The 25,914-nt window shown below is 46.9% G+C and overlaps 1 protein-coding gene across 1 annotated transcript in view; it reads right to left on the reverse strand.

The window, feature by feature from the left end:
* cog4 (component of oligomeric golgi complex 4) overlaps positions 1–25,914 on the reverse strand; it is a 51,548-nt gene that overhangs the window by 13,371 nt on the left and 12,263 nt on the right. The window contains exons 6-15 of the mRNA XM_067997642.1: positions 24,977–25,082; positions 19,724–19,881; positions 17,117–17,175; positions 15,729–15,862; positions 15,093–15,211; positions 10,940–11,106; positions 7,184–7,349; positions 3,886–3,948; positions 2,635–2,751; positions 900–992 (exon numbers count right to left, since the gene is read on the reverse strand). Of these exons, the coding sequence (XP_067853743.1) occupies positions 900–992; positions 2,635–2,751; positions 3,886–3,948; positions 7,184–7,349; positions 10,940–11,106; positions 15,093–15,211; positions 15,729–15,862; positions 17,117–17,175; positions 19,724–19,881; positions 24,977–25,082 (1,182 nt within the window). The remainder of the gene's footprint in view (positions 1–899; positions 993–2,634; positions 2,752–3,885; positions 3,949–7,183; positions 7,350–10,939; positions 11,107–15,092; positions 15,212–15,728; positions 15,863–17,116; positions 17,176–19,723; positions 19,882–24,976; positions 25,083–25,914) is intronic.

Genomic DNA, 25,914 nt, shown 5'->3' on the forward strand with positions numbered 1-25,914 from the left:
TTTGCTCTGTCATCAAATGATTGTTTAGGACTAACCGTGGGTACCTCATTACTCACTTTGCATGTTTTACCATCATTACAGCCCCCTTCTGCATAATGTTCTGCAGCAAAATACACTGAACCCACAGAGTACAAGAAACTGGTATTGGTGCATTACTAGGTTTCATACGTGTGAAATATCTCAATTGATTAAGGTCTTCAGGTCACAGCCTCTGGATTGTACCTGTTACATCGATTCGTATCTCACGCGTTAGTGCACAAAGAAAACTGGCCATTTCCACCTCAGTTAACAACACTATTCGCGGGCCTTTTCTGATTCTCAGCTGTGTTTTGGATGTGACTGTGACTAGACTGTTGTTTTCCTGATTGCCCGAAGGTGTCCAGGGTTTTTTATGCTAAGATCTGAGGTAAGGAAGATATGGAGAGATTCCAATGTTTTATTTGTGGTGCAGTGACTTTAATGACAATGGTGTATGTGGGTTATACAGCATGTAGAAATGAGAGCAAGGATATTTCCACTGTTGTGCAGATTGTGAATGTTACAGTGAACAGATTATATATATATATCTATATATATATATATATATATATATTAAAAGGTCATTAGTGACACAGTAAGGATACCAGGTTTGTAGGTGTTGAGATGTAGACTCTCCACCTAGGACACAGAGCGACAGGGCACTAGGTTTTTCGGTTGTGGGATGCAGAATTGCACAACTTGTGACATGGGGCAGTAGGATGCTGGGTTTATAGCTGGTATGGAGGTTTTATAGAAAAATAATCTAAAGTCAATTAGCAGGAATTATGCCCATACAATATATTATATAACCGTAACTCTGCGATGTCCTCAATCGTGTACAGGCACCTGCTTTTTACATGCATGAGGTTAAATGCTCTCACCTCCTCAATGTTGTGGAAGATCGAGAGGAACCCAGTTATCCAGGGTTTAAGCTGCGGTTTGATAGCTGTGGAGTTGAGTTCTGCTAAACCTTCCTGTAAGACAAAAACCAATTTACACACAGATTGGGCATCATAACAGCAAACGTACACTTGTTTGTGCTTTACAATTGTGCCATGGAATTTTTGGTAGATAAGGTCCCAGTTCAACATCTCATCCAAAGGACTTTATAAAAAAAAATTCATTCATGGGATCCTGACATGGCTGTATGTCCCCGTGGGACCATGTTTAAGGGGTTCAGCAATTCACTTGGCTTTGGTCCCTGGTTGGGCTGAGGCAACAAGAGGTTTCACCTACATAGAGTCTAACCACCTCCCCTTGACATTCAACGGCATTACCATCGCCGAATCCCCCACCATCAACATCCTGGGGGTCACCATTGACCAGAAACTTAACTGGACCAGCCATATAAATACTGTGGCTACAAGAGCAGGTCAGAGGCTGGGTATTCTGCAGTGAGTGACTCACCTCCTGACTTCCCAAAGCCTTTCCCCCATCTACAAGGCACAAGTCAGGAGTGTGATGGAATACTCTCCACTTGCCTGGATGAGTGCAGCTCCAACAACACTCAAGAAGCTCGACACCATCCAGGACAAAGCAGGCCGCTTGACTGGTACCCCATCCACCACCCTAAACATTCACTCCCTTCACCACCGGCACACTGTGGCTGCAGTGTGTACCATCCACAGGATGCACTGCAGCAACTCGCCAAGGATTCTTCGACAGCAGCTCCCGAACCCACGACCTCTACCACCTAGAAGGACACAGGTAGCAGGCACATGGGAACAACACCACCTGCACGTTCCCCTCCAAGTCACACACCATCCTGACTTGGAAATATATCGCCGTTCCTTCATCGTCATTGGGTCAAAATCCTGCAAATCCCTTCCTAACAGCACTGTGGGAGAACCGTCACCACATGGACTGCAGCAGTTCAAGGCGGCGGCTCACCACCACCTTCTCAAGGGCAATTAGGAATGGGCAATAAATGATGGCCTTGCCAGCGACGCCCACATCCCATGAATGTATAAAAAAACCCTCAAACTTGCTGTAAATGATGACAGTATTAGCACTGCTGTCTGTCATTCCCAGATTTCAGCACGGAATGTCGTTCGTTCGGTGGTCACGTCCCTCCCAGGGCGAGAAATGTTGTGGATGTTCTCCAATTACAAACAGTTACATTGCCAAGAAGTCCCAGCTGGAGGTGCTCCTGAGCCTTTAGACTCCAGGAGAAAGTTACAGTGCTGTGGTCCAGATATCCAGGCACAACACGGACAAGCTCAAAACCTGTTAAATTTTTGATTTGATTTATTTCAGGCCGTTTTCTAAATGTGAAAGCACCGAACTTGATGGGTTTGCATTAATTTCAGGGTCTACAATTAACTAGTCAAAAGATAAAATTGGCAAAAGTTGGGTTATGACATGGCAAATATAACACAGATGATTTCAGATAGTTGACCAACTTAAAGGAACTATGTTGTCAGAATTCCTACAACCAGGCTTTTATCTCTAGGTGAATTCCTACATCCCAGTACCAAACTATTGTGATTTACAGTACTCAATGGCCAGGAACCTTTCACAGGCAGGAAGCTGGAGTTCCTAAAGGGGTATAGCCCTTATCCACTCCTATTGTACCACAGCCGAAAGGGACCAAAAGGCAGTCTGCAACTAACTCACCTGCAGGAGGTCCTTAAACTTGTTGGATATCGCAGCCAAGTCCGACAGGCAGCTGTCAATCTTCGCTTGTGCCTGCTCCGCTCCCAGGCCTTGGTTGAACAACTTTGTACAGTCACTCTGTAAAGAAACACACACCTCTTCATCAAGCTATTACGGTTACATTCCTGCTGCAACCACACTTCCTCCTTCAGCAGGGACAGTGTGACACTGTGACAGCCTGAGCTGCAGACCTCCCCACATGCAGCTTCATTTTTGTGAGCCAGTTTTTTATCCCCCTCCCTAAATAAGAATGGACTTGCTCAATTGTGCGGTACTGAGCTGCGCAAACCAGAAAGTGCAAGGTTCAATCCCCCGGTTTGTGCTGAGTTAACTGGTCTCGGCTAGGATAAGCAATTGGAATGTCACAATTGGTCTCGGTGCCTCTGGGTTAGTCAGGGGAAAATCAGCCATGGCTCCCGCTCCCGATCGCCATCCAGTGATTTCTCTGGAAAGTGCGCATGTGTTGGGTGAGGATAGAACCTAGCTCAGCTATGATGCCCTTCATGGTTGAGTTGCCTGCAGACACTCACTATCTGGGCTCACACACGGTGAATGGCTGAGGCACTGGCACCTCCCATGGAACTGTCCCTAGCATCAGGCAGCGCCTTCAGGAGAGGAGAGGAGAAAACTGGTAACACAAAAACATTGGTCCTCGCAGCTGCCCAGTGAGACTTGCTGATTTGGCCGGGGAGGGGATTGGGATTGGGATTGGGAGAGGGAGAAGGAAACAAAATTTGAAAGTCAGCTGAGGCTAGGATTCAAACTTGTGCTTTCTAAACAGGAGTGCAACGTCCAAACACTAGAGCTGCTGCCCTGCCCCTTTTCTCAAACAGCTGGTATGTATAACTGAGGTCTAGAATTGTAAATGTGAGTAGATAAACAGTAATCTTGCGACAAGAGAACAATTATCAGCCTGGCCTCACTCCTCAATACCAGAGCAGTACCAGTGACCATCAGCATGTGTGGGGTTGCTGGGTGGTGACAGATTGGATTTAACTGTGATGCTGCCCACAGTCAAATAGTCCCTCATCACACAATGTCCAGGCTGATCATGTAACGAAGGGGCACATGGGTGAGGTACTGGGGGGCTGTCAGTGCCCACGGGACTGTACCCCAGCAGGAGTCTGTGCCTTCTGGAGAGGAGGGGAGAGAATTGGAAAAATGTTAATCCCGTAGCACAATGCCTGCCCTTGGAATTCGATATTCTCTTACCTCGAGGTTCTTTTTCAGGGTCAGGAGATTTTCACTACACAACTCCACATTATTCAGAGTCACCTAAACGAGAAGAAGAGACAACTTAAAGGCACATACCTGAGCAAATTAGAACAACGAGCAGAAGAGATACACAACATCATCAAGTAGTGCAAGAGTCTGTGATTGGGCTTATGATAAGAGTTCAGAAAGTTCATTTCTGGGACTGGCTGGTACAGCGTGTTAGACACTGGAGGGATCTCTGGGCTCAAATCTAGCCCAGGCTCTTTGGCAGTCCAACATGAAATGAGTTTAGCAAGTCTCAATCCAACATGAACCTACAGCAGAAAATTGCACTAACTCAGCAATTACACTAGGATGACTGGTGTAGGAAAGGGATGGTGTGTCACACTGGTGCAGTAGGGGGCACTCTTGAGATTGGGGCCGAGGGACATTGCTGGGGCAGAGCAGAGCGAGCTTTACTCTGCATCTAACTGTGCTATACCTGGCCTGGGAGCGTTCGATGCTGACACTGGGGGCCTGATTTTACCAGGCCTGCGGGTTTCCGGCGGGTTGGGTTTCGGGTGCGTGGCCTCCGCACCCGGTGAAATTAGTGGGTTGCCCGCGCGATCGTAGCAGGCAATGCACTAATTGGAATCACTTACCTGCTCCTCCGGGGTCCGCGCTGCTGGTCTGCTCGTCAGGCGGGCTGCGCATGCGCAGTACGATCTGTCAGCTGGAGGCTCTCTAGTTAAAGGGGCAGTCCTCCACTGACAGATGCTGCAACCAATGGAACAAATTGCAGCATGGAGCAGCCCAGGGGGAAGGCTGCTCCCAGTTTAATGATGCCTCACCCCAGGTATCATCAGATGGGGTGAGGAGGAGGGGGAGGACAGAGACCTTCCCCCCGGCGGGCGGGAGGAAGCGGCCTGCCTCTGCCACCAGGAAGGCCTGGCTTGAGGTGGCAGAGGGGGTCACCTGCACCACCAACATATCGCCCACCTGCATACAGTGCAGGAGGCGCTCCAATGACCGCAGTAGGTCAGCCACAGTGAGAACATGTAGTCTTTCCCCTACACTCCGTCTGCCACAACACTGCCCCCACCCCACATCTCCTTCGGCACCGCCAACACTACTCTGTCACATCACCCCTCATACTCACTCAAACCCCATCCTCATCTTACCTGCACCTACTCACCTCGCCAGTACTCACCCGCCACTAACACGCAACCCAATCCTCATACAATCTCATGGCTCTATCCCATACTCACCCTCTCGTGCATCTCTCTCACGGCCAGCCTCACTCAACCTGCCACCACCTGTGCTGCAGCCACAGGGCATGCATCGCATATGTGCAGTAGGCAGCGTTCGGCAAACGTGTCGTGAGCATGAAGGGGATGCACAAGGGTGTCTGAGGGTTTGCCATGGGTGTTACCTATATTGAATTTCAGAGCAACAAACATCACACATTATATTGGCACCACCACTGCCATGTCTCCGCGAATCCTGTCTGTTGTGTGCAATAATGCCCGCTCCTGGGTATCACTATGAGGACCAACCACTGATGCCACCCATTGTGTTACTGCAGAGTAGGTGCAGGTGTATTTGCAGGGCTCTTCCGCGCAGACGACTGAGAGACATCGGCGGTGTACCCGGCTGCACCCTGGAAGGATGCGGAGGAGAAGTTGTGGAGGGCAGTGGTGACTTTGGCAGCGACAGGTAAGCAGATGGTGCTGGGGCCAGCCAGGAGCAGCTCGGCATGAAAGAGGCTGCAGATCTCCACGACTACATGTCGAGTGAATCTGCGCCTCCGAGTGCACTGCTGCTCGGAGAGGTCCGGGGAGCTGCGCCTCGGTCTGTGGACCCTGTGGCGAGGGTAGTGCCCTCTGCGACGCGTCTCTCTCTGCGGTAGCCCTCCCTCCTGCTGTACAGGTGGATGTGTCACAGCACTCTGTTGTGGAGCTCCACGTGTCAGAGGTGGACGGCGTGGATGGCGAGGCTGGTGATGCTGTTCGCCCTCCGAGGGGGTCATGACTGCAGCTACGGCGGCCCCCATCTGCAATATGTACATCTGAGGGGGTCCGCAAGGTAGGCACATGTCTCCGGACCCCGGGGTGAGTGTGCAGGTTGGTGACTTTGACCGTCAGGAGGGGGGTGGTGGAGGCCACACTTTGTCCCAAGTGACAGAGCGGCCTCCTGCAATGGGTGAGGGTCTCCCCCCACCCCACCTGTCAAATGGACCTTTGCAGCTGCCACAGGCTGACGGCTGTAACACGTCCAGTTCAACTAGGACTGTTTCCCCCAGTGTGTGAAACAGTCCCATGTTTCCCCAAAATCACACACAGTCCCTTAATCAGGTCAGTTAATGACCTGAACAAGCGAAATAAATAACCTCAAGTGGCATCCCGCTGGCTTTAATTGCCTGCGGGATTCCCACCAGCGGGGGCCACGCACGCACCCCCGCACGTCATCGGGGAACCCGGAAGTGGGCGGGATCGTGGCGCGATCCGGTCACGTGCCTGGATATCGGGATTTTCGGGGCCCCCCCGCTGGAAACGCACAGGAAACCCGACGGTAAAATCGAGCCCTGGGTGTCTGAAGGGAAAATGGTCCAGTTCCCAGCACACAAAAAACACTAATTTAAAGAGAAAAAGAGTATTTCTTGAAATGATCCTAATTTCACTACATTTCTGTCTCTGCTTTCAGTGAAGCCTTGTGACTGTAGGCTCGATGCTGGTAGAGGCATAATGGGCCGAATGGCGCCCTCCTGTGCTGTAAGATTTCATGCAGGATGATCATCCTCATAATTCTCAGCAAAGACAATTGCTGGCTGTGGGTACAAGCCACTGCCAGGGTGATGTACACAGATGGACAGCCAGGTTCCACTCTAACCAACCAGCACCCTTGAACACAACCACAGGCCTGTGAAGGAGGGGAGTAGTCACCGCTGAAAAGGCAAGGGGCCCTGGCCAACATCAAGCCATCTTTTAGCCGCCACAACGAATTATCACAATGTTCCCGACAGCAGTGCTGGGTGACGAACAGGTTTAGGAGTGCCTGATGCTGGAACCAGGTGTGCAAAATGGAAACTGTCTCGGCACTAACATCCCTCACCTGGGGACAAAATTTATACCAAAAAAATAGTTGAACTCTGTAGGCAAGTAATGCTTCGCAAGAAGGGTTAAGATGTGGGGTGAGATCAGCAATACACCACACAGCGATTTCTCAACAGTGGCCTGCCAGCAGGAGAGACATCTGGCTCACATCAGGCACAGAACTTCCCATGAAGAGGCAAGCAAAAAAAAAAAGCAGCACATACCAGAAAGGATTGCTTGGCTTCATCTGTGCTTTCAATGCCCTTGGTGTCAAATTTGCCCTGCTGCAGGCTGGAATGCATGATGTTCACTGCACTGGTCACACCACGCTGTATGTCCTGAAAGGTCGTGGCAGGGAACCCCATCCGCAGCTTGTTATAAAGCACCTCCCTGCACAACAGGGACAGACAGAAACATCTCAAGGCATCACGTCAGGAAAAGCTGGTACAGTACATGACTATGCACAACCACCAATGCAACAGCTGTAAAGACTGGCTCACGTTAGCTGCTTGATGCACAGACTGCCAGGACCTAGACTTATTCAGAACAAGCTCATACCAGATTTTAGCCTTAAACAAAAGACAAAAATCTATTGGAAAGAACTGCTAACTATTGACCTATAGATTCCTCCTGTACCATCACCGACCCATAGATTCCTCCTGTACCATCACTGACCCATAGATTCCTCCTGTACCATCACTGACCCATAGATTCCTCCTGTACCATCACCGACCCATAGATTCCTCCTGTACCATCACCGACCCATAGATTCCTCCTGTACCATCACTGACCCATAGATTCCTCCTGTACCATCACCGACCCATAGATTCCTCCTGTACCGACACTGACCCATAGATTCCTCCTGTACCATCACCGACCCATAGATTCCTCCTGTACCATCACCGACCCATAGATTCCTCCTGTACCGACACTGACCCATAGATTCCTCCTGTACCATCACTGACCCATAGATTCCTCCTGTACCATCACTGACCCATAGATTCCTCCTGTACCATCACTGACCCATAGATTCCTCCTGTACCATCACTGACCCATAGATTCCTCCTGTACCATCACTGACCCATAGATTCCTCCTGTACCATCACTGACCCATAGATTCCTCCTGTGCCATCACTGACCCATAGATTCCTCCTGTACCATCACTGACCCATAGATTCCTCCTGTACCATCACTGACCCATAGATTCCTCCTGTACCATCACTGACCCATAGATTCCTCCTGTACCATCACTGACCCATAGATTCCTCCTGTACCATCACTGACCCATAGATTCCTCCTGTACCATCACAGACATGAACTGACCCTGTACGATCATAGCTAGCAAATGACTCAGTTTCTCCCACACTAATACCAACGAGAACATCATGAAATGACTTCAGTCGGTGCTCATCTTCCATCCTCCATAAACTTGAGCTCATCCAAAACTCTGCTGCCCATATCCTAACTCGCACCAAGTCCCGTTCACTCATCACCCCTGTGCTCGCCGACCTACATTGGCTCTCAGTCCAGCAAAGGATCGATTTTAAAATTCTCATCCTTGTTTTCAAATCCCTTCATGGCCTCGCCTCTCCCAATCTCTGTAAACTCCTCCAGCCCTACAACCCTCCGAGATTTCTGCGTTCCTCCAATTTTTACCTCTTACGCATTCCAGTTTTTAATCACACCACCACTGGTGACCGCACCTTCAGCTGCCTAGGCCCTAAGCTCTGGAATTCCCTCCCTAAATCTCTCCACCTATAAGGCGCTCCTTAAAACCTACCTCTTTGACCAAGCTTTTGGTCACCTGTCCTAATATCTCCTTACATGGCTCAGTGTCAAATTTATTTTGATAACGCTCCCATGAGGCGCCTTGGGATGTTTTACTATGTTAAAGGCGCTATATAAGTGCAAGTTGTTGTTGTATGGCCAACTGTAGAGCTCCAATTGCAGCCCCGGCTGGGCTCGGGTAACTCAATGCAGAGTGGGGTTTGTACCTGGGACCGTCTCATCTTATGACTCAGTTCCTCCTCATGCAGTGGAGAGTTCAGGCCTATAAGGTTTTGACATATTGCTATTAGTTTTGACATATTGCATTTGTAAGAGACTGAAGTGATAATAAAGAATGCAGCACAGGTTATACAAATGCACTATGTGGATGCAACAGGTGCAGTCAGCAGATGAAAAAAACATTCAGGATTAAACTTATATAACAGAGTGCAGCAGCTGCAAGGGGCCAAGACATGACACTATAGCAAGTGGGGAACATGGGGTCAATTCTCCAAAGCACCGAGTTATCAATCACAGACAGGCTGTTCTGGGAGAGCCAGGCACCTCCCCATAGGGAGAATAAAATTCAAAGGAACCCATCTCTGATTGCTTCCTAGCACTTCAGAACAAGGGCTGTATGCAAACCTCTGGGAACTGGAATAGCTGGCACACAGCTCCAGAGATAGGGACATGTTATTTTAAGCAGCCTAATGTTGCATTGTCACGGTTTCCACAAATGGAAAAGACAAAATACTGCAGGTGCTGGAAATCAGAAATAAGAACAGAGAATGCTGGAAACACTCAGCAGGTCAGGCAGCATCTATGGAGAGGGGAAGGAAGGGTTAATGTTTCAGGTTGATGACATTTCGTCAGAACCCTGAACATCGGCCTGAAACATTAACCCTTCCGTGAGAGAAAAAAAAAACAAATTGAGTACATATCTTGAGGAATGCAATGGTTCCCAGGAACATTTTAAGATTTGGGAATGTCACTGAAGTTGAAACAGGAGTGAAGTGGACCTACAAAACAAGGCAGGTGAGAGGTGTGCAGCTCTGGCCTGGGATAGCAGAGATGGGTGAGATTTTTAAAAATGTTTTGTTTTATTATTGAAGGGCCCGGGACCATAGAGGAGGGCACCAATGAGGTTGAAGAGAATAAAAGATGCAATAAATCAGCAATAGTATCCGGATGACCCAAGCTTGGGTATTTAAAGTCTCATCAGGAGGAAGGAAAGACAAAGGGAGGTTAGGAATTCCACAGCTTTGACACTGTAGGAAAGAATGAGTTAGAGTCAGAGACAGTGAGATATGTCTGGATTTCAACAGCGAATATAGGGTGAAGAATCACATATAGCACCACATATTTGGAGTTGTAAGGAATATGAGAGGAAAGTTCAGATAGCCCTGACCATAGTGATATTGATAGAGAGAAAATACCTCACTGACGGATTCATTCCCTCACAAACATTACAGGAAGAACAGTACAGTTGCGTGCAGGGAAAAAAGGTTTTAATTGACTGGAGAGTTTTTTTTCGGAAGGGCATGGAACATTCTGAGAATAGGGAGATTCTCAGGTTCCTTTCAATCAGTTCATACCTACGAACACAGTGTTCAGCTGCTTTAAGTTGAAATCGTAAAGCTGCACACTCGGCTTCTCTTTCAGTCAGCTGATCACTGGCTTCCACCCTCCTCCCCTGAAGGTGCTGATTCCTGTTGGGGTGTAGTTTCAGGGCTGCCCTACCATTGTCAGGCTGTTCAGCAGTGGGGGGCGTCACAGCTGAGCCCAGCCCTGTTCTCACCCGATGCCCGTCCACACGCACTTTCCAGAAGGGATGATTGAACAGCAATCAGTAGTGGAAATCCTTGCTGCTCTTTGTCCTCCCTGGCCCTGGGAATGCCACAAATGCTTCCCCAGCTAGGATCAGCTAAGTCAGTACAGGCTGGGGATCCAACCTGGGACCTTTCTAATCTATACAGCCCAATACAATGCCAAGCAGGACAGTTAACCCACTGAGCCACCAGGAAAGTCAAATGCCCAACTGGCACAGGTCTGACCAGTAAAAAGATTCACTTGGCAGGAGACCCGTAATCTGAGAGGCGGTTTCAGCCTGTTCATACCACACCAACCGTCAGAGTCAGCGAGCGGTTCCAGGAACGGGTCACTGGAGAAATGAGTTACAAAGGACGTGCGCAGTGTCCTATTCCCCTGATTACCTGAAATCTGACTCCAGTACTGTGGTGGCATGGTTGATCATGGCACACAGGCAGTCAATGTTTGAACTCGCCAGAGCTCGACCAATGCACTTCTTCACAATGAAGAACACGTCATCCACCATGCTGGATGTCAACTGGCCCTTCTCGCAGACATCCATCGCAACAGCCTGCAATAAAACAATTTTTTAAAAAACCTTTAAATGCCTCAGCAAGGTTATTCAATGAGTAGCTCAGCCATACAGACCAGGAAAATCTCAAGTTCCAACTCTGCTTTCTTCCCCACCTTCAAAAACCTCCTCCAAACATACTTCAACCATCCACACCTCAAGACACCTCCAACTACTGCTCTGCATCTTTTCTCCCCTCGGTGAGGTTCACTACATTAAAGATACTATATAAATGCAAGTTGTTGTTGCCCCAAGGTAACCGAATTCAGGTGGGGCAGTAGTTGGGCATTAAATGTGTCACAGCACCTCTGTAGAGAGGGGAAAACCAGCCAGGGTACCAGCTCCTGACCACTACCCAGCAAGCCCAACATGCATTACAACAAGCTGTGCAGCACACTAAGTCTCAAATGGAGACAAGGGCTGGTTATAAAGATCCAAACTGGTCAGCTCCCTTTTATCTGGCCCTACTGTCCTGGACTCTCCAGTCTTGGTCTCTCCCGCTCGTCTGCCTTTGTCAATCTTCCTGCTGAAACTCCCTGCTCCTGCCCAGATTTCTGCCTCTCTGATCCTGGTCCCTTCAGCTCCAGCTCACTGTCCTGTGCTCTGTGACTTTGCTGTAGCTCACCTTCAGCTCCCCCGCCTGAACTGCACTCTCTGACACTGATCTCCACCATCCCCCTCTCCCATTCTTGTATTCAGTCCAGTCCACTGTCACCAGTGACACAAGGCCTGCAGCTGGAGAGGGGAGAGCAGAGAGCAGGGCTGGAGAGTACAGACAGAAGAGTGCAGCACAGACTGGAGAGCAGGAGAAGGTGAGTCTCCTCCCCTAGCCTGAGTTACAGTACCATCCACCAAAAATCACAGAGTCCAGAACAATGTGCTGAAGCTTTTATTTAATATTCATTCTCGGGATGTGGGCCGGCATTTATTGCCCATCCCTAGTTACAACTGAGGCTTGCTAGGCCACTTCAGAGCGAATTAAGTATCAACCATGTTGGTGAGAGACTGGAGTAAAGACAGCAGGTTTCCTTCCCTAAAGGGCATTATTGAACCAGTTGGGTTTTTACGACAATCTGACAGCTTCATGGTCACTTTTACTGATACCAGATTTTTAAAAAAAACTTGGATTCTTTGGAGTAGTAACAGAAGGGGTGGACAAGGGTAAGGCAGTGGATGTAGTATAGTTAGATTTTCAAAGGCCTTCGATAAGATACCGCATAGTAGATTCATGGCTGAGGTCAGAGCATGTGAAGTCAGGGGACAAGTAGCAGAATAGATAGCAAGCTGGCTACAAAACAGAAAACAGGAGTTAAAGGCGGTTACTCAGACTGGCAAAGATGGGAAATGGTGTTCCATACGAATTGGTGCTGGGACCACTGTTGTTCACTATTTGCATAAACGGTTTGGACTCGAGAATTGGAAGTGCAATTTCAGAGTTTGCGGTATTAACTATAACTTCCAAATTGGGGGTTATAGTTCATACCAAGGAGGACTGTGACAAAATACAGGAAGACATTAATAAACTTGCAGAATGGGCATGTTAATGGCAAGTGAATTTCAATATAGACAAGTGTGAGGTATTACATTTTGGTAGGAAAAATAAGGGGGCCACATACTGCTTGGATAATAAGAGTTTAAATGGGGTAGAGGAGCAAAGGGATCTGGGGGCACAGATACACAAATCACGAAAAGTAGCGACACAGGTTAATAAGGCCATAAAAAAGCAAACCAAGCACTGAGGTTCATTTCTAGAGGGATAGAATTGAAAGGCAGAGAAGTTATTTTAAATTGTATAGAAACTTGGTTAGACCACACTTGAAGTATTGTGAACAGTTCTGGTCTCCATATTATAAAAAGGATATAGAGGCACTGGAGAAAGTGCAAAAAAAATTTACTAGGATGATACCAGAACTGAGAGGTTATACCTATCAGCAAAGATTGAGCAGGCTGGGGCTCTTTTTTCTAGAAAAGAGAAGACTGAGGAGTGATCTGATAAAGGTCTTTAAGATTATGAAAGGGTTTGATAGGGTAGACGTAGAGAAGATGGGGGAGACCAGAACTAGGGGCCATAAATATATGATAGTCACTAATAAATTCAATTGGGAATTCAGAGAAACTTCTTTACCCAGAGAGTGGTGAGAATGTGGAACTCGCTACCACAAGGAGTAGTTGAGGCGAATAATGTAGATGCATTTAAGGGGAAACTAGATAAACACGAGGGAGAAAGGAATAGAAGGATATGCTGATGGGGTTAGATGACATAGGGAAGCAGGAGGCTTGTGTAGAGCATAAACACTGGCATGGACCTGTTGGGCCGAATGGTCTGTTTCTGTGCTGTACATTCTATGTAATTCTATGTATCCTATGCTGAGAGGATGGGGATCAGTTTACTATAGATCTGTGAAGATAGGATGCAGAAACTGTTATGAAGTAGTTTTTAACAGCGGGATTGTGATATTTGAAGGCCTTTTATAGCACTGTACTGTATATATGGGCTGCGAACACCCCAGATGGCTAAGTTGGCAAAGGCAGTGTTCAGGTAGATCCCAGTTCAATCATGGTGTGTGCTGAGATAGCATGTACAGAAACAAAAACTGCTGGAAATGCACAGATCAGTCAGCACCTGAAAAGGGAAAGTCAGTTAATGCTTTGGTTGAGACCCTCCAATACAACTGGCTACAGCGTTAAACCTCTTTAGATTTGCCTTTGTGATTTCTGATATCTGAACCATGAATTAGACCATTTTGCATTGGAATCACAATAGGGCACACAGAATTCTTTGTATTACATGCTACTGTTGTGTTTTTTTTAAAAAGTACTTGCATTAGATTCCCTCCTCAATGGTAAGCATGGGGAGAAACTGAGCCAAACAGGCCAGAAGGTCTGTTTCCTGGGGTGTTTCCCTCACCCATTTTCCCCCTCCTCGTCATTATGTGGAGGGACCTGGTCTACACCTGGTGTCTCCAAGAATTGATGTTATGTGATTTACTCCCTATGTCGAGGGACCTGGTGTCTCCAAGAATTGATGTTATGTGATTTACTCCCTATGTCGAGGGACCTGGTGTCTCCAAGAATTGATGTTATGTGATTTACTCCCTATGTCGAGGGACCTGGTGTCTCCAAGAATTGATGTTATGTGATTTACTCCCTATGTCGAGGGACCTGGTGTCTCCAAGAATTGATGTTATGTGATTTACTCCCTATGTCAAGGGACCTGGTGTCTCCAAGAATTGATGTTATGTGATTTACTCCCTATGTCAAGGGACCTGGTGTCTCCAAGAATTGATGTTATGTGATTTACTCCCTATGTCAAGGGACCTGGTGTCTCCAAGAATTGATGTTATGTGATTTACTCCCTATGTCGAGGGACCTGGTGTCTCCAAGAATTGATGTTATGTGATTTACTCCCTATGTCGAGGGACCTGGTGTCTCCAAGAATTGATGTTATGTGATTTACTCCCTATGTCGAGGGACCTGGTGTCTCCAAGAATTGATGTTATGTGATTTACTCCCTATGTCAAGGGACCTGGTGTCTCCAAGAATTGATGTTATGTGATTTACTCCCTATGTCGAGGGACCTGGTGTCTCCAAGAATTGATGTTATGTGATTTAATCTGAGAGTGCTACAAGTTAACAAATATTCTGTTTTCATAATCATCAATATGCCTTTTCCCCCGGTTTTCTCTCCTGAATGTGCTGACTCTTGGTACAATGCAATCCCTCTGGTACCTTGTCCAAGGGGTCATTTTCATGTGAGAGTGTAGACAGTTAATAGTGGCAGGCTTCTGAGATGGAGGGGGGGGGGGGGAAATCACAGCCTCACCCCTTCACATTCTCACCCCATGTCCCGAGGACTGCTGGACACGGTCAGGAGCTGGAACCGTGGCTGGTTTTCCCCTCCCTAGTGTAATGAGGCTGGACTTTACCGTGATAATAATAGCTTTGCAGACAACGAGTGAGAGAGTCTGTAGAATATTATACAGTACCTTGTTGACCATCTCTCTCATGAAGTACTCCTCCATGGTGATGTAATATCCAATCAGCTCCTGCATATTCCGGCTCAGCAGACATAGGTTAGACAGTTTATCCAGTGCCTTCTGATGCTCTGGGTAGGTCACAAGTAATCAAATCACAAACTAGATTGGCAAACAATTCAACAACATTACAGTTATCAATACACGGATAGAAATCGCAGCTGGCACGGTCACATTTATATAGAATTACAGGGAGAGCAGGGGAGAAATAGGGAGGGAAAGGGAGAAAACATAGCACAGTATCTTGCAGTGGTGAGAGGCGAGTTCAATTCCTCCATCTCATCTATGGGAAGGTGTTGAGCGGAGGCTGAGCATCTCCCCAATGGGAGGGAGAAGCAGCAATGGGTTGTTCTTCCATAACTCCCAACAGCCGGTTCAAAGTGGCACTATAATCAGGCCACCCACTCACCCATCCTCCATCCTCCTAGTCACCAAAGGAATGCAAGCAGAGGAGACTGGACCAGGGGAGGGACGATAACATACCAACAAAAAAAAAAGCCCCCTTCGAAACAATTTTATTTTCACACAAGCAGTTCTGAAGTTGCGGGGAAATTCCATCATTATAGCCAGGAAGTGACTGGACCGTACCTTGCTTCACTTCTTCAGAGGCAACTGCATCGCAAACCTCAAAATCAGCGGTGATCCTTCTCTTGATGAACCGCAGGTACAGCTCCGCGCGAGCATTCATTAAAGTAACCTCTGCTAAAATAGTGTCCAGTTCTCTGAAAATCAAAAATACGTTCTTACAGGTGCAGAAAGTAACCTTCTACATCCTGTCCCATGCAGTCTGTGCCTATATGTTTGTGTACATCCTGCCCCATGCACAGTGTGTGCCTATATGTTTGTGTACATCCTGTCCCATGCACAGTGTGTGCCTATATGTTTGTGTACATCCTGTCCCATGCACAGTGTGTGCCTATATGTTTGTGTACATCCTGTCCCATGCACAGTGTGTGCCTATATGTTTGTGTACATCCTGTCCCATGCACAGTGTGTGCCTATATGTTTGTGTACATCCTGTCCCATGCACAGTGTGTGCCTATATGTTTGTGTACATCCTGTCCCATGCACAGTGTGTGCCTATATGTTTGTGTACATCCTGTCCCATGCACAGTGTGCGCCTATGTTTGTGTACATCCTGTCCCATGCACAGTGTGTGCCTATATGTTTGTGTATATCCTGTCCCATGCACAGTGTGTGCCTATATGTTTGTGTACATCCTGTCCCATGCACAGTGTGTGCCTATATGTTTGTGTCCATACATACGTGTGGGGTGACCATCAGACCATGACGATTCGTTGCATCTTTATGAAAATTCTGACAATTATGTTTGGCCCACAAAGATTCTATTTATTTTTTTCTTTTTAAATATTCTTTTCTTAAACTCGCCCTTACTCTGTCAATGTCACTTTCTGTTAGTAACCCACTCCTCTTAACTGTTTAAGTACACTGCCTGCGGTGGTACTAAACCACACAGGTCCTAGGTTTTATCCCTGGTCTGTTAGCTGATCACAGTCAGGCAAGTAGTTAAAGCACCTTAGTGATCTTGGGCTAGGGAGAGGGAAAATCAGCTAAAGTTTGATTCCTGATCATTATCCAGTGAATCTTGTTGAACTGAGAAATGGAGGGGGAAAGAGAGAGTGAGAAAAGATTGTGTGTGTGTGTGTGTGTGTGTGTGTGTGTGTGTGTGTGAGAAATATATACACACACATATCGAGTAAGGATAGGATCAGGCTCGTCTGTGATACTTTCAATGGTCAAATACTGTGCCAACACTCGCTCTCTGGGATCATACATGAGGAACAAGGTAGTGGACAGTACTTGTACCCCAAAGAGAATCCGTGCCTTCAGAAGACTTGGGGAGACATTATTGGTCAAATAAAGAGGAGAAAATAAACAACAAATAGTTTAACCATGTTTCTTTGGAACAAACCAGGATATACAACAGTATATAGCTACTCAGAATACATTCATACCTGGGCTCTATTTTGTCCATTGTTGAGCTTCTCATCATACTGTTCTGCACTCGTTGGAACTGCAGAGCCACAAAATGAATGAAGTCAATGCTTGTCTTGCTTGTAACACGGTGTTACAGTAAGGACCCAACTGCAAATAGTAACTGTAGAACCAGAATAGGCACCAGGCCACCGATTCACCAAACCGCTTTGCCATTGAAAGGTTAAGTTCAGGTTTATGGTCACAATTCCTCGAAGAGGGACTTTCCAGTCTCTGCCAACTGGAGATTAGGTTCTTCCCATGGGAGAGAAAACAATAAAAATAAAAACATGTCAGGCCACACACTCACCACCCAGCAGATATTTTACAGGATGACTCTGCCTGGCTGCCCCCCTAGGTAGAAAATGGTGTGTTAGAGACGTTACTTAAGAGAAGCGAGAAAAAAGGGGGAAGCGGCACCACATAAGGCTGCATTAAACCAAACTTAGTGCGGATCCTACAACTGGCCCTGGACTTTGGGCGGATAAAAAAAACAGGATTCCTGCACTTTGCAGTGTATGGATAAGACTGAACTTGGCTGTGATGGTCCATAAAGTCAAATAGCCCACTGATACTCAGCGTCCAGGTTCAAACAGGAAGAATGGACCAGAGGACGGTCATTCATGGGGCTGTAGCCCAGCGAGAGTGGCTGTCATCAGCAGTGTGGGGCGAAAAACAAATCAAAGTATATGACAACTAGCCAAAAGAATACAGCACCAGATAGCCAAGACCAAACTGGAGCAATCCATTGATAGGGCGCGCGCGCGCACGCACGCACGCACGCACACACACACACACACACACACACAGACAGACAAATAGATGATGAGGAGGAGCCACAGGTTAAGATTGCTATCTTGTGGGATAGCCTGATAACTCATGTGTGACATATGGGATATAAATTGCATTCTCTCCCCTAACTCCCTCGTGGCTTGGTGCGGTACCAAGCCAGGATGGTTATAGCGTTGGGTCTCTGGTCTGCGCCCAGTTAGTTGATCTTAGCCATGGTTGGTGGGAGGGTACTAAAGTTGACCTCAGTGTCCCTGAACTAAAGACATGAGGGTAGAAAAATCGCCTCCATTATTTGAGCTCGTATGCCCGAAACCAGCCCGGCATCTGTTGTGGTGTGCGTGTGAACCTAGCCTGCCACTATTGGTGGGCTATTTGAGCGGCTGCAGGGGGCACTACAGCAGACCCCAATCCTGACCTCAACATGGACTACTTTCAGCAGGAGTCAGCACGTCGCAGTCAGGAGTGGCATCCCACATGAACAGTGACCCCTTGGGCAAGGTATTGCAACAGTGCCTGTGATCCACTCAGGAGAGGGGAGGAAACTGGGGAGGGGGAAATTGCCGTCATCCTCTCTGGCCTCGATATTTTAGCTTATGGTCAATTGATTGAAATAAACTAAAAATTGAGTTATCTCACTTGAAAGTTTGCCTACGCTGTTTGAAACAGTAACATTTTACATACCACGTATATCAGAACAGGTGATGGGCTGGCTGCATAAGAACATAACAACTAGGAGCAGGAGTAGGCCTACGGCCCCTCGAGCCTGCTCCCCCATTCATTATCATGGCGGATCTTCAACCTCAACTCCACTTTCCCACCCGATCCCCATATCCCTTGATTCCCTTAATGTCTAAAAATCTATCGATCTCAGTCTTGTATAGACTCAACGATTGAGCATCTACAACCCTCTGGAGTAGAGAATTCCAAAGAGTCACAACCTTCTGAGTGAAGAAATTCCTCCTCATCTCAGTCCTAAATGGCCGACTCCTTATCTTGAGACTATGACCCCTAGTTCTGGACTCTCTAGCCATGGGAAAGAGCCTCTCAGCATCTATCCCGTCAGGCCCTCTTAAGAATTTTATACGTTTCAATGAGATCACCTCTCATTCTTCTAAATTCCAGACAGTATAGGCCCAATCTACTCAACCTCTCCTCATAGGACAACCCTCTCATCCCAGGACCATGGCTATGGACACAAAAGCTCAAATAATGGATACCATTATTCTTCCAGCCCCAAAGTCAAGATTGACAAGCTGGAATTTGACGAGGAAAATTATGCTTTTAAGTAAGGGAGGTAGATAGTCAGCGTACAGACAGTCCGGTTTCCCATCTTTAATGAAATCTCATTCCAAGTCCCAGATCCGCACTTGCCCCGTTGCTACTCCACGACACTCAGCCGCTTTGGCTTGACTTTGGCCAGCACTGTGTTACTGGGCCCCACACCACTTACTGTTGTGGCTGATCTGGTTTTGGTTTTGCAAAGGCGAGACAAGGAGAATTTTTTTTACCCAGCGAGTTGTCACGATCTGGAATGCACTGCCTGAAAGGGTGGTAGAAGCAGATTCAATAGTAACTTTCAAAAGGGAATTGGATAAATATTTGATGGTGAAAAATTTGCAGGGCTATGGGAAATGGCAGGGGAGTGGGACTAATTGGATAGCTCTTTCAAACAGCCAGCACCGGTACGATGTGATTACTTCCTTATTGGGCTGGCAGTGGGCAAAGAGGGAACCTTACAAAACAACAGGAGACAAAAATATTGTTTGATATAGAGAGGTAAAGGACCTCTGACTTGCCTTTCTGTGGTAGTCCCTCTGCTGAATGAACTTGTCCACCACCTTTTCAGCCTGTTGATCACACTCCACCTGTAGGTACTTAATAAGTGTGTACAGCCGCCCAGGCCCATAGTATGTCTCGACAATGGGTTGGTGAGTCTCCACTATTCGAGCGATCCCTGTGGGACAGATCAAACAATAATACGAGCTCTGCACTGACAAAATCACCCCTTGAAGTTCTGAAACTCTTTTACAGTGTAAAGTAAACCTCCCTCTACTCTACTTCAACAATGTGCCTCAGCCCCAATCTCAGAAGACTTAATGCACCAATGTGACATATTCCATTTCCCACACCAGCCATCACATAATCACTCCAAGTGACAGTGCCATTTTAGTGCTTAGTGGCAAATACACAATTATGGGTCCAATATCCTTGAAACTGGGCTGACACTACACAAATTCATTGCACACAGGATCCTCACAGCCAGCAAAAGAGAACATTCTGCAGCTTTCTGAATACATACATTTTGCCTATGGCCAATGGATAACAAGGAGAAATGGGTAAATATACTGTTCAATTTGGTACTGTACCTGAGCAAAAAATGGCAACAAGAATAACTGGAATAGTAAAGCTGCATTAAGACCACTAAAAAATATAGATGGAGAACAGGAATACTGTCGACATAAGGTACACCTCCATAGAGCTGGGGAACAGGAGTCCTATCAGTGTAAGGTACACCTCCAAACAGCATGGGAACAGGAGTCCTATCAGTGAAAGCTACACCTCCAAACAGCATGGGAACAGGAGTCCTATCAGTGTACCTTACACCTCCATACAGTTGGGGAACAGGGGTACTGTCAGTATAAGATACGCCTCCATACAGTTGGGGATGGGAGTACTGTCAGTGTAAGGTACACCTCCACACAGATGGGGAACAAGAGTACTATGAGGGTAAGGTGCACCTCCATACTGCTGGGGAATGGCTGTAGCCTTTGACACAATTGACCACATCATCCTCCTCCAACACCTCTCCTCCGTCATCCAGCTGGGTGGGACTGCCCTCTCCTGGTTCCATTCTTATCTATTGAGTCGTAGCCAGAGAATCACCTGGAACGGCTTCTATACCTGCTCCCGCACCGTTACCTCTGGAATCCTCAAGGATTTATCCTTGGCCCCCCCCCCCTCCTATTTCTCATCTACATGCTGCCCGTCGGCGACATCATCCGAAAATACGATGTCAGATTCCACATGTACACTGTCGATACCCAGCTCTGTATCACCACCACCTTTCTCGACTCCTCCACTGTCTCTCACTTGTCACACGGCTTGTCCGACATCCAGTACTGGATGAGCACAAATTTCCTCCAACTAAATATTGGGAAGACCGAAGCCATTGTCTTTGGTCCTTGCCACAAACTCCATTCCTTAGCCACCGACTCCATCCCCCTCCCTGGCCACCGACTAAGGCTGAACTTCCGACCACATATTCCTCCATCACCAATTCCACCTACTTCCACCTCCATAACATTGTCTCCGCCCATGCCTCAGCTCATTTGCTGCCCTCATCCGTACCTTTGTTACCACTAAACTTGACTATTCCAATGCTCTCCTGGCCGGCCTCCCACCTTTCACCCTCTGTAAACTTGAGCTCATCCAAAACTCTGCTGCCCATATCCTAACTCACACCAAGTCCCATTCACCCATCACCCCTGTGCTCGCTGACCTACATTGGCTCCCGGTCCACGAACGCCTCGATTTTAAAATTCTCATCCTTGTTTTCAAATCCGTCCACGGCCTCGCCCCTCCCTATCTGTGTAAGCTCCTCCAGCCCGACAACCTTCCGAGGTCTCTACGTTCCTCCAATCCTTGCGTCTTGCGCATTCCTGATTTTAATCGCTCCACCATTGGTGGCCGTGCCTTTATCTGCCTAGGACCCAAGCCTCTCTGCCTCTAGCTCTCTTTCCTCCTTTAAGAAGCTCCTTGAAACCTACCTCTGACCAAGTTTTTGATCACCTGTCCTAATATCTCCTTATGTGGCTCGGTGTCAAATTTTGTTTGATAACGTTCCTGTGAGGTGCCTTGAGACGTTTTACTACGTTAAAGGCACTATATAAATGCAAGTAGCTGTTGAACAGGAGTCTGTCAATGTAAGGTACACTCCATACAGCAGGGCTATGGGAATTTTTAGATAGTCCTACAGCTTTTAGGAGAAACCTTCAGTTTTATTGCACTACGCATGGGGTGCTAGAGATGTAACGTGGAATAGTCCTACTCCCTCAGTACACGTCAGTGGCAGGTTGGTCAGCGAATGGTTCCACAGCTGGGGAATTTTCAGTTTCTCACCCAGAGCACTCCCTGCTCAGCTATGCACTTTCCCAGAATGTATCTGAATCCCACCTCAGCTACACCATCTCCCACAATGTATCTGAATCCCACCTCAGCTACACCATCTCCCACAATGTATCTGAATCCCACCTCAGCTACACCATCTCCCACAATGTATCTGAACCCCACCTCAGCTACACTATCCCCCACAATGTATCTGAATCCCACCTCAGCTACACTATCCCCACAATGTATCTGAACCCCACCTCAGCTACACTATCCCCCACAATGTATCTGAATCCCACCTCAGCTACACTATCCCCCACAATGTATCTGAATCCCACCTCAACTACACTATCCCCCACAATGTATCTGAACCCCACCTCAGCTACACCATCTCCCACAATGTATCTGAATCCCACCTCAACTACACTATCCCCCACAATGTATCTGAACCCCACCTCAGCTACACCATCTCCCACAATGTATCTGAATCCCACCTCAGCTACACCATCTCCCACAATGTATCTGAATCCCACCTCAGCTACACCATCTCCCACAATGTATCTGAACCCCACCTCAGCTACACTATCCCCCACAATGTATCTGAATCCCACCTCAGCTACACCATCTCCCACAATGTATCTGAATCCCACCTCAGCTACACCATCTCCCACAATGTATCTGAATCCCACCTCAGCTACACTATCCCCCACAATGTATCTGAATCCCACCTCAGCTACACCATCTCCCACAATGTATCTGAACCCCACCTCAGCTACACTATCCCCCACAATGTATCTGAACCCCACCTCAGCTACACTATCCCCCACAATGTATCTGAACCCCACCTCAGCAGTGTTGTCGTAAATACCCACTAATGTCCTTTAGGGAAGGAAACTTGCCGCCCTTGCCCGGTGTGGCCTATATGTGACACCAGTCCCACACCAACATTGACTCTTAACTGCCCTCTGAAGCAGCCTAGCAAGACACTCAGTTGTACCAAACTGCTACCAGCGGTTCAAGAAGAAGCTCCACCACCACCACGTTGTCAGGGTAACTAGGGATGGACAATAAATGTTGACCTTGCCAGTGACGCCCACAACCCGAATGATTTTAAAACTCCCAGCTCAAGCACACTAATTCTATACCAGATGGTGCTTCTACCCACTAGGCTAGTGAGACAGCAAGAAAGGTGACTTTCATGCCATAGGATTGACTGGATTCAAACTCAGGACTTGGAAGTGGAAGGCTGCTGTTCTAACCCCTTGTGTTACCCAGCCTGTTAATGGAACTATGAACATAAGAACATAAGAAATAGGAGCAGGAGTAGGCTATATGGCCCCTCGAGCCTGCTCCACCGTTCAATAAGATCATGGCAAATCTTCAACCTCAACTCCATTTCCCCACCTGATCCCCATATCCCTTGATTCCCCTAGAGTCCAAAAATCTAACAATCTCAGCCTTGAATATACTCAACGACTCAGCTTCCACAGCCCTCTGTTGCAGAGAATTCCAAAGATTCACAATGCACTGAGTGAAGGAATTTTTCGTAATCTCAGTCCTAAATGGCCGACCCTGTACCCTGAGACTTTGACCCCTAGCTCTAGACTCACCAGCCAGGGAAAAAAGTCTCTCAGCATCTATCCGGCCAAGCTCTCTAAGAATTTTATACATTTCAATGAGATCACCTCTCATTCTTCTAAATTCCAGAGACTATACGTCCATTCTACTCAATCTTTCCTCATAGGACAACCCTCTCATCCCAGGAATCAATCTGGTGAACCTTTGTTGCACCACCTCTAAGGCAAGTGTATCCTTCCTTAGATAAGGAGACCAAAACTGTACACGGTACTCCAGGTGTGGTCTCACCAAAGCCCTTTTTAACTGCAGCAAGGCTTCCTTACTCTTATACTCCAACCCCCTTCGAATAAAGGCCAACATACCATTTGCTTTCCTAATTGCTTGCTGTACCTGTCTGTTAATTTTCTGTGATTCGTGTACAAGGACACCCAAATCCCTTTATATACCAACATTTACTAGTCTTGCACCTTTTAAAAAATATTCTGCATTTTTATTCTTCCTACCAAAGTGGATAATTTCACATTTTGCCACATTATGCTCCATCCACCACCTTCTTGCCCAATCACTTAACCTATCTATATCCCTTTGCAGCATCTTTGTGTCCTCCTCATTCCAGGAATCAATCTAGTGAACCTTCATTGAACTGCCTCCAAGGCAAGTGTATCCTTCCTTTGATAAGGAGACCAAAACTGTACACAGTACTCCAGGTGTGTTCTCACCAAAGCCCTGTACAATTGTAGTAAGACATCCTTACTCTTGTACTCCAACTCCCTTGCAATAAACGTCCTTACTCTTGTACTCTAACCCCCCTTACAATCTGTTTTTATATTTCTCGCTAGTTTACTCTCATATTCTATTTTCTCCCTCTATCAATTTCTTGGTCACCCTCTGCTGATTTCTAAAACCTTCCTGAGCCTCAGGCTTACTACTCTTTTTGGCAACATTGTAAGCCTCTTTTAATTTAATACTATCCTTAATTTCTCCAGTTAGTCACAGTTAGACCACTTTTCCCGTGGAGTTTTTATTCCTCGAAGGAATGTATATTCGTTGAGAATTATGAATTATTTCTTTAAATGTTCGCCATTGATTATCTACTATCATAGCTTTTAATCTAATTTCTCAATTTCCTGGAGCCAACTTACCTCTCAGACCTACGTAATTGGTGTTGTTTAAATTTAAGACCCTAGTTTCGGACTTAACTACATCACTCTCAAACTCAATATGATATTCTTTCATATATTATCATCACTCTGCCCCAGAGGATTCTTAACTATAAAATTACGAATTAACCCTGTCTCATTACACAATACTAGATCCAAAATAGCCTGTTCCCTCTTCAGTTAGACTCACTTGGTCGTTCTTACCTTCAAAGAGTAGCGTGAGTGTGTCAGCAAAGGTGACAGCAGCCCTGCGATCGCTCATCTCAGTGCTCAGTGCCAGTTGAAGGTTTTCTTCAGCTTTGTTTGCAATCTTCAGTAACAGAAAACAGATCAGACTGGCATCAAAGATTCAACTAAAGCACATTTACATCCAAACTAAGGACACTCTAATGAGTTCCCTCAGTCCGAGTACTCTTTGTAACCCCACCCTCTCCCTCCAGCGTAGCCGATCCATTTACAGACATATCAGATCCTTACTATAATGCACCAAGGGCTGGGGGAGAGGAGGGCTGGAGGAGAGGCATTTATATAACGCCTTTCAAGTCCCAAAGCACTTTACAGCCAATGAAGAACAGTCACTGTTGTGATGTAGGAAACGCAGCAGCCAATTTGCGCACAGCAAGTTCCCACAAACAGCAATGAGATAAATAACCAGATAATCGGGGTTTTTTTTTTAAAAAAGATATTGGTTGTGCGATAAATGTTGGTGAGGACACCAAGGACAACTCCCCTGTTCGTCTTCGAATAATGCCATGGGTTCTTTAACTCCACCCAAGAGGGCAGACAGGGTTTCAGTTTAATGTCTCATCTGAAAGACAGCACCGCCAACAGTGCAGCACTCCCTCAGTACCACACTGGGAGTTTCAGCCTAGATTTTGTGCTCAAGTCTCTGGAGTGGGACTTGAACCTACAACCTTCTGACTCAGAGACGATAATGCTATCAACTGAGCCATAGCTAGTAAGAAGGGCTGCTGTGTAAGATTCATTTGGAAAAGGATCGTTCTTTAATTGAAAAAATCACTCCCAACCCATCACTTTTTTGCACTTCGAATGGTGGCATGGGATGTTTAACATCTGCCTAAAGTCTCATCCGAAGGACAGCCTGGATTATAGGGCTTGAACATACAACCTTGTGAGACAGA

The sequence above is a fragment of the Heptranchias perlo genome, chromosome 16 (assembly GCF_035084215.1).
Source record: "Heptranchias perlo isolate sHepPer1 chromosome 16, sHepPer1.hap1, whole genome shotgun sequence".
NCBI lineage: Eukaryota > Metazoa > Chordata > Chondrichthyes > Hexanchiformes > Hexanchidae > Heptranchias > Heptranchias perlo.